This window comes from Anolis carolinensis, chromosome 4 (assembly GCF_035594765.1).
Source record: "Anolis carolinensis isolate JA03-04 chromosome 4, rAnoCar3.1.pri, whole genome shotgun sequence".
Lineage (NCBI taxonomy): Eukaryota > Metazoa > Chordata > Lepidosauria > Squamata > Dactyloidae > Anolis > Anolis carolinensis.
Window position 1 is genome coordinate 32517775 of NC_085844.1, and position 10178 is coordinate 32527952.

At 36.8% G+C, this 10178-nt stretch overlaps 1 protein-coding gene across 1 annotated transcript in view; it reads left to right on the top strand.

Annotated features, from left to right (window-relative positions):
* The window catches only part of pip4p2 (phosphatidylinositol-4,5-bisphosphate 4-phosphatase 2), a 32479-nt gene extending 24242 nt beyond the window's left edge, over window positions 1-8237 (top strand). The window contains exons 5-7 of the mRNA XM_016992956.2: window positions 2487-2539; window positions 5143-5233; window positions 6694-8237. Coding sequence (XP_016848445.2) covers window positions 2487-2539; window positions 5143-5233; window positions 6694-6837 — 288 coding nt within the window. The 3' untranslated portion in view covers window positions 6838-8237. The remainder of the gene's footprint in view (window positions 1-2486; window positions 2540-5142; window positions 5234-6693) is intronic.
* The last annotated feature ends 1941 nt before the right edge of the window (window positions 8238-10178 follow it).

Below are 10178 nucleotides of genomic sequence, written 5' to 3' on the forward strand. Positions count from 1 at the left end.
TCAGGGGAATCAAAAGTCTGAGAGGTAGGAACTTGGAAGTGAGTGGCATCATTTCCAATAAATGTATATGCTTGTGTATAAATTGCCCTCATGTATAAGTTAAGAGTGGGTTTGGGGGCCAAATCTTATTTTGTACAATATTCTGGCTTTACAAATTGTATCATTCAGACAAACAAATTTTAGTAATGTAGAGGTGATATTCATAGCTCTGAATGCCCACTTAGATTATGTCAGTGGTTTGATGAAAGCATTAATACAGTACCACCCCAGGATCCGCAGGATATCCACAGATTTCATAAGGATATATGAAAGCATAAATGATGGCGGAACCTATTATTTTCAATGGGATGAATGACAGAGGTAATGAGAAGAGGCTGTAGCTCAGGCATGGGTAAACTTTAGCTGTAAACAGCTGGTAGGCTGTTAGGAATTGTGAGAGTTGAAGTCCAAAGCACCTGGAGGGCCGATGGTTGCCCATGCCTGGTGTAGCTTAGACAAGAAACTCTACTACAACTCCCATAATTCCATAACATTGGGTCATGGTGGTTAAAGTGGTGTCTCTTCCAACCCTCTTTATTTATTTATTTATTTATTTATTAACATTGAGGCTTGGTGGCCATCTGTCAAGGTACTTTGCTTGTGTTTTTGGTGCACAAAGGCAGAAGGGGGTTGGACTAAATGGTCTCTTCCAACCCTTATTATTATTATTATTATTATTATTATTATTATTATTATTAACATTAAGGCTGTATTTGTTCCCGTTTTGTTTTTTACTTCAAAATAAGTTATGTGCAGTGTGTATAGGAATTTGTTCATAGTTTTTTTAAAACTATGGTCCGGCCCTCCAACGGTCTGAGGGACCGTGTTTAAAAAGTTTGGGGACCCCTGCTCCAGAGAATAGTTTTATACCCACTGGGGAAAAATAGGACTATGGTCAGCTGAAGAGACGCAGAATGGCATCCTATCCTATTTAGAGCACTGTTAGCAGAAAATCAACCTTTTCAGTTTGAGAAGAGACATAGAAAGCTGATGTTAGGCAGTGACAGCCTTTTTCTTATTTCTTTATTGCATCTTCAAAGTCCAGACATAGTTTGTTTAATTTTATTGCTGTGTTAAAGTCTTTAAGAACTGAATTAAAAGGGAAGGCAATTAAAAGGGATACTTACAGAGTTATCAATGAAAAAACTAAAGGAGACTGGCACTGGTATATAAATAAAGTATAAAAAAGACTTACTATAATTTAAGTTGAAAACAAGAAACCCTTAGATCTAATGTGAGTCTTCTAGTCTGTGTGGGTCTCAAATCCTCAATGCTGAAGAAAGCATTTGAAAAAAAACCTTTTTCTTGCATTGAAAGCAATCAGTAATGTTATTGATTTTATTGTAAATTGCAAGATTGATAAATTGAACTCCAGCTTTGCTGAAATTTGTTATTGTGGATCTTTTGATATTCAGGCTTTTCTTGTGATAACTCTCCATTCTTGAAGGAAGGCTTTTGTTTTACAACAACATGGCTGCCTGGGTATGCTAGTGTTCCATATTAACTGCACTGCGCACATTCCTTCAGTGTTTGCTTTAAATCAGTAGGATTTTGGAGAAGAGCTTTGGGGAATGCACCATAATGCTGCTCACATACCGTTCAGACATGCTACCCTGTCAGTCCCTTTGCTTTGATCCTTTGTTGTCTTTCTATCACAATAACACTCCTCAAACTCAAAGTATATGTCACGTTAAATATGTGGCTTGCATTGCGTTAGTCTGAATATGTGTGCATGAGATAGAGGTCTGGATTGTAATATCAAAGTAATTTAATGCCTTTTCTTCCCATATTACAGTCCTAAAAAAGCCAGTTTTTCCTAAGGTGTTACTTGCATGGGGAGTGTTTGTTTTTACTCAATCCACCTTTGACAATTATTTTGCAGGGTAAACTAATTCTCAATGTGTAGTAAACTAAGTCTCAATGTGTAAGTTCCTATGTAGTCAGTTTCCAAAGTTTTACTGGGAAAGAAAGATCTTAACGTGCCACTTAAGGGACAAGAAAAAAGAAGCTATGATGAAATTATTTGATGGGAAAATATTTTTAAACCTCATATAAAAAAATAGAGGAAAAGGGAGAGGCTAACTGGACTATCGAGAATACTGATACAGTGGTCATAGTTACTGAATGTCCATAGTTTCACATAAGGTATAATTACTTTATTAATGGAACTGCTGCTGATAGTTGTAAACAGAACTGCGTCAGACAACCTTGTAACTAGCAAGTCATGGGAATTGTTTTGAATTGAAATCCCAAGGGTGCAAGGGTGTTTTCTGGTAAAAGGGCATCCCAGTGACGGAAGAAAGCATGAGACAAAATCTGAGAGAAACGTGAGAAATAAAATATCCCATGATCCTCTGTGACATTTATCATAAAGCAAAATAACTTTTTTTCCTTGTTGGTCATTTTCAACATTCTCCCCCTTCCCCCTTTTATTTTTTTAATTGCAGTGGATGGAACTGAGGTTCAACACTCTGGCAAAGTGCCCACATTGCAAAAAAATGTAAGTTCAACATATCACACATTTATATTGTTTTAAATGTTAGCCTTCACTTTGGGGGGGGGGGGGTGAGAACAATTTTTTAAAAATCTCAAAAGTATTGATAATCAATGCAAGCCAGCTATTCTCTTGCCATTTATCTTTTTTTTCTGAGTTAAGAGCTATTGAACATTCTTGCTTGATTATAAATGCTTGGATGGTCATTATCTAAGGAATGAAGCTCTCTGTGGAGATGCAGTTGTTAACATTAATGGATGATGATTTCCACCATACAGAATATGAAGATATATCTTAGAAGTGAAGGGTTTTTTGACAGGGATATGGAGGATCAAATTGTACATTGATTGACATGTAAAATATGGCTTTTTCAGTGCCATAAACTGAAATATTTAATACTATGCTCATTGTCTTGTTTAGTTAATACTTTTGTGATGGTCATTTTTATATAGGTGAGTATTACTTATCTGTAATTATGAAATCCAAAATATTCCAAAACCTAGAATAGTCCAGATAGGTCAGTCATGGGCAAACTTTGGCCCTCCGGGTGTTTTGGACTTCAACTTGGACTTCAAACTTTATCCGGTGGGTAGAAGTTTGCCCATGCCTGAGGTAGGCGGTTGAATTAGTGGCATTTTAGCTCTCCTATTGTTCAGTGTACGCAAACTTTGCTTCATGCACAAAATTATTAAACATATTGTGCATAAAATTACCTTCAGGTTACGTTAAATGCTATATTAGAAACATACATGAATTTCATGTTTAGGTTTAGGTCATCTCAAGAGATCTCATGATGTACATATAGGCAAATACAGGCATTCCAAAATCTGAAAAAAACCCACAAACTTTGTGATCCCAACTATTTCAGACAGTATTGCAGTTTGTGTATCCCCTAACAGACTCTTTGGATATAACAACATAGTGAAGTATTTCTTAGAGAATAATAACACTATGATAGTCTCAACTCTAAAAATCCAATCTTTCATAAGGAGGAGGAGTCTTCTGAGCTAAAGATCCAAGGGAAGATGTAGGAATATATACTTGGGAAGATTTGGCATTATTATAGGGCAGCGATGGTGAAGTTTTTAGAGATGGAGTGACCAAACCAGGGAGTGGTGAGCTAGGCAGCGAAATACTCAACACACCAGACACGCCCCCTGGTGACAAGTTGTATTGTTGTTGATGGGATGCATACTGGTTCCCCGATCACATGCAAAAACGGTGCTTCTGTGATGGAAAATTGTGTAGTTTTTCAAATACTACGATTAGAATATAGCCTAGGAATACTCAGTTTCTGCAAGATTTTGCAGACGGATTTCAAGGGATTACAGGCAGGATGGGGTAAACGTCATGTGAGCAGACCCACAGAATCATAGAATCACAGAGTTGGAAGAGACCTCATGGGCCATCCAGTCCAACCCCCTGCCAAGAAGCAAGAAAATTGCATTCAAAGCACCCCCGACAGATGGCCATCCAGCCTCTGCTTAAAAGCCTCCAAAGAAGGAGCCTCCACCACACTCCAGGGCAGAGAGTTCCATTGCTAAACAGCTCTCACAGTGAGGAAGTTATTCCTAATGTTCAGATGGAATCTCCTTTCCTGTAGTTTAAAGCCATTGTTCCACGTCCGAGTCTACAGGGCAGCAGAAAACAAGCTTGCACCCGTTGGAAATCATCTTCAATCAGTCTCAGAAATTGAGTATTTCCTAAAGTGATGAGGTCCCATGATTCAAAAGTATTTGGAAAAAAATAAAGAACAGTATGCTGGTGTCAGATCCTCAGGCTTTCTCTAGCAACTGTTCTTTGTCATTTTATATTAGGGATGCCAATTGACTATATCGCCATATATAATGAGACATGAGCATTCATGGATTTTGGTATACACGGGGATCCCCAGCAAATAAAGAAGGCCCACTGTATCTCATTCTTTTAAGAAAGGAAATTCTGCCAGATTTCACTTGGCCTTAGCTTGGCAAAGTTATTGTGTTTTGAAATGGGAATTAGGAATAAAAAGCATGGCATTATTCCTTCAAAGTATCAAAATCACTTTTCCTTAGAGAAAAGTCGCTTCATGTACAAAATAAAACAAAAGTGGTGCTCAGAATAATTTCAGAATGTGCACATAGCATTATGTACAGAAATTTGATTTGTTTTAGTTATGTTTAGATTGGTGGGAAGCTGTAGGCTCTGAATTGAAAGTCTAATATTCAGCACCCAAATAATGCATTTTTTATTTACAAACCAGGAAATTCTTTTTTGTAGGAAAGCTGCTTAAACCAATCAAATTGATAGCTTTCCAGCAAGAATCTTTTTTAAAAAATCTAATCACATGCTATGCATGAGGGATTTTTCTGTGCTTTTTGCTGATTTTTGAGCCCTGAAGTTTCTGGCCAAGCACATGACTGTCTACTGGTTTGTTTATGCTGCTGTGAATTTTATTGCAACATCAAGAACTGAATATCTGGTGGCTACTCATTAGCGTTCACAGAAAGCAATATAACTTTGAAACACAAGGGGATCTTAGAATATATATATTATGTGACACTTAATGAATCCTCAAAATCATTGAGCATTGTTTTTCATTCTGGCCCCCATTTACCCTCCTCTTGTAGTTCTTCTGTCGGATGTGCGCTCCCTCGAAGACGGTGTTGTGCATATATTACTATTGGAATGATATTTGTCTTCATTGGAGTTGGATTAACTGTAAGTAGCATACATTTAATTTCATTCTGATTACTCGGCAGAACTGGTGGTTTCAGCAGTGAGTATGTGGTCAAAATTGAGGAAGTTTCTGCTCTTTGATCTTTAAGAAACTGTCTCAATGTCATTTGAAGCCTTATGCCTGCATTTCAGGACATTTAAGATATCCTGCAGTAACATGGAGACAATCTTAAAAAGAAAAATGGTAAATCAGCTCCTGCTTCAATGGCCAGGGTCCTCATGGAGGTCCTGCCATAAAAGGGATGTGTAAATATGGTATACTTGGTCTGTGTTAGATGCTATTGATCTATATGTAATCAGAATATTAGGTTCGCCTGCTGCAACATATTAATTGCATGGCAGGCTTGTTAATAGATGACACTGAGAAAGAATGGAATGTAATGTTTTGATTAGGCAACCAATTAATGTAAAAGCCAGGAAATGTAATGAAAGGGTGTTGTAGGCCAATAAAAATAGACGTATGAAAAATGTAAACCTTTCATTTAATGACAAAGCCTTAGACCTGGTAACGAAAGTGTGCAGTTTGATATTCTGTCTTTTTAAATAAATGTTTCTTTTAAACTGAGACTATTTTTGAGACACAAAACATGTTGATCCATTGTAGTTAGGCCTACACCTGACATCAGTGATAAGGGTTCCTTAATTTATATTTGCCAAATCTATATTTGATTAAAGTCTTTCAAAGTGTGCCTGCTTGAGACAAATTTACATTGGCCACAGTTTTGTGTGCATGGAGATTATTTTTCTCAAAACAGCCAACTCTATTCCATGTGCTTTTTCACATTAGATTAGCATCGTAGGACCCAGTGGCAGATCCAGCTTCTCCATCACATAGCCCAAGACGCACAGATTTTCAAACATATGCATCTGCCATCATTATACTGTAAATAGTTCAGCCAAGAAGGTGGGCATAGTGTGCAGTCACTGGACCCCACAAATCCCCAAAAGCCCACCAACCATCCCCTTTTTAAATGGGTTATTTTCAGGTTATGTTCATCCCCTAAACTATTTTAAAAGCCCACCAAACATGAAATAACACAACTATTCTACCACATTCCATTGCACCCAGAACCCTGTACTACCCTCCAAATGTCTCCATTTTCCTCTCTTGTCCCTTTCAAAATGATAATTCCTGGGAGTAATGCAATTCCTATTGCCATTTGCAGATGTGCGATTAGCACAACACTGTCTGTCCTAAATGAGTTTGTGCAGAGAAAACCGATAACAAGTAAAGTCTTCAAAAACAATGAAAAGTCTGATTTTTGCCTTTTAAATGGTGGTTCCAATAAGTGGGCCTAATTTCAAAGCAGCCTAGAGCTCAAATTAGGTTGATTTTTTTGAAGCATCTTTCATTTAATTTTTTTAAAATTGTTACTATTTCACCTCAAAGACATAATCACAAGCAATTAATTCTTTTTTTCCTGTTCTTGTTTGTTTAACAGGTTGGTACACAAGATTTTGCGAGAACCTATCACGCCACATACGTCTCTTGGGCTGTTGCCTACCTCTTAGGCTTGGTCTGTCTAATTCGAGCCTGCTACTGGGGAGCCATAAAAGTCAGTTATCCAGAGCACAGTTTTGCATAGACACTTCATGGTATTTTATCAAAAGCAGAGCTTTCTTAGAAAGCCTGCTGATGATGACTAATTTAAACCTTTTTCCCTCCTTTTAATGTTTCCATTCTGTTACAAATAATTTTAAGGCTGGGGATCCTTAGAACAAATGTTCGTTGCACTACATTATATGCAAATAGTTTGTTTTGCTGCTAGATTCCCAAGCTTTGAATACTAAAGCTTTGTTTACATCATTACACATCTGTCTTAAAAAGTACTGTTGCATTCAACTCTGACATACAGTATTCCTTTTCTGTAATACGCCTTGGTCTGTGCCATTTGAGGATGAGTATGCAAAAGCAAGAAGTGTTTATAGGTGTTTCTACAATTGCTTCACATTCGTATGTACACTTTCAGAAACAATGTCAGAATGGCTTGCTTTAAAATCATAAGCAATAAGCTAAGCCTCTGCTTGACTGCTCAATGTAACTTTTACCGAAAACCAGAGTGACGTTACCAAGTGTGCATCATTTTTGGAAAGTGGAGCTTTTGCTTGGATGACATTATTGTAAACACTGTATGCTATCAGATTTCCAGGTTGAGCAATGCAATATTTTGATAGTCCAGCTGAAGATGAAAGTTCATTTATCTACTACTGAAATTCAACTTGGGTATTTTATTTTATTTTCTCCCCCCTCAAGGACCCTAGTACTTAATTTTTAAATAATGTTTTTACAGGTAAAGCCATCACTGGATTTATGGAACTTATCTCCATTATGTGTATGAGTTCCTTTACAGGGTCTAAGCAAGGGACGCATTTGATAATGACTCGTTTTATAAATTTAGATGATTATAGGGTGATATTGGGTTACCTTTTTGTGTGTTTGGATCATGGTCCGTTTTCCATGATAGGAGAATACTTCTCCAGTCAATGCAAAGGGAGGCATTATAGCTTTACACTAATATGAAATGGAGTAAATTGTTACTCTGATCATTTAAACAATGTATAGCTGGTCAATACAGTTCCAAGTAGTTGTGTGATACAGATATGAAAGATGTTTTCTCGAGGTCTGTTTGCAGATTGATTATGGGGACCAGTTATTGCACTGCCCATCTTTGAAACTTTACACATAATGTTTTTCTAAATTCTCAAAGAATAACCTGAGCTCTCTAGATTACAGTAGTCTTTACTTAGATAATGGGGGTCAAGAAGGTAGATGTGAATGTTTCAGGATTGTGTATAATATTTTCAATTATCTATATTCCTGTTTAGGGGGAAAGTAATGCTTGGATGAGGATTTGGAGCACAATAAATGTATCCTTCAAACTGTAAATGGAAGTCTTTGTATATTGTTAAATGTACAAAAGCAAGTAGCTCAGGATTACCATGTACCTTTTAAAAGACACTAATAAAGATTATTATTCAAAACTAATTTGTAGTCTCTCATCAGATAATATCTCCAGATTTCATTGTTGTGATCTGAATGCTTTTACTGACTGATTCAAGATCAACATAGAAGACTGACAGACAGCTGTCCTGGTCTCTGAAAGACAACCGGAGCTAACATTTCCATCTAATTTCTGTTTAATTTGGAAAATGCTATTCTGACTTTTTGGGGAATAGGAGTCACATATCAACAAAGAATCCAGTCGTCAGTTTAGGAATGCTATACAGTGTTGGAGCTTATCCTTGGAGACTTCCATGATTTTTCCTTCCAACAGTTACGCCTTCGATGACCTTCCTCAATACAGAGTCCTGACTATAATTTCCCAGCTTTTAGTATCATCAGATTTTAATTACTACAATACATTGTACATGGATTATTTTCTTGGACTACTCAGAAATGTTATTTCATTCAAAATATTGTGGTCAGACACTAATATTTTTCCAATACTGGGTTATTGTTATGTTTATTTATACCCTACTTTTTCACTCTGCAATAGACTCAACACAGCTTACAATAAAACCAGTGCAATACAATTTAAAACCTAAAGCAAAATACAAACATTAAGACAGAATTAAATATCAATGGTAATAAAAGCAAACAGTTAAATGCTTTAAATGATTAAAAATATATTCAGGTAAATATTGTTTTAATTTGCTAGGCATTTAAACCACTTTTTATAAATGGACATTAAAATGACATTCTAAAAAGAAGGTTTCTAAAAGAAGGTTCTGATTTGTCCTTTAGGAATTGGAAGAACATGAGTGTTATGATTTCAAAAATCTATAACAACAATAGAAGAAATAGATGTAAATCTGTGTTTTTAAGTGATGGTTTAACTTCGTATTAAGATGCCCTTCCTTTGAGGACAACTTGGGATGATTCTGATTTAGCTCTCAAATGCATGTGTGAAATAAGCAGGTTTTTTAATGACAGTGTCTCCTGTGATTGGTGGAAACTCAAAGTCTCAAGATTTGCATTGTCAGATATGTCCTTGAAATAAATGAGGCACAAACGCTTATAGTCTACACCATTTTTTCTATTAGAGTTGCAAATATAAGTGAAATTATATGCTGTCTACAATATGATTGCTTTTTTTCTAGTAGATATGTGTCAAATACTCATATTTTCTATTTTTTCTATTTATGTATTTTCAGTGAGAGATACCCTAGCTTAGCTCATCATTTCTTGCCATATCGGAAGTACATTTTTCTGTTGTTCATTTCTTTTTTCCTTCCAACTATTCTTTGCACTTTCCTCTTTTTGTAGAAAACATCCATTTTAATGCTATTGGAAAAAATATCTTTTTAAAGGGTATATGTGTTAGGGAGGGGCCCCCAGTGGCACAGTGTGTTAAACGGCTGAGCTGCTGAACTTGCGGACCAAAACGTCCCAGGTTCAAATCCCGGGAGCGGAATGAGCGCCCACTGTTAGCCCCAGCTCCTGCCAACCTAGCAGTTTGAAAACATGCAAATGTGAGTAGATCAATAGGTACAGCTCCAGCAGGAAGGCAACAGCGCTCCATGCAGTCATGCCGGCCACATGACCTTGGAGGTGTCTATGGACAACGCCGGCTATTTGGCTTAGAAATGGAGATGAGCACCAACCCCCAGAGTCGGTCACGACTGGACTTAACGTCAGGGGAAACCTTTACCTTTACCATGTGTTGGGGAAAACTCCCAAAAACTGCAGAGCATCCAAAAATACAAACAGAATACTCACATTCGGCTCACAGCATGCAGAGCATGAAGTGATGTGGCTGGAAGAAAAAATTTAGAGCTTAGGAGGCAAAGATGCAGAGTTCAATCTTTAAAGTTACAAAAGCTTTATTGACAAAATTATAACTACATTTCTTAATAGTAAAGAACTGGGTCTCATCTGCTCTAACTCCATCTCTTCTTGGGTTCAAGAAGACATCCTTTGAGTGGT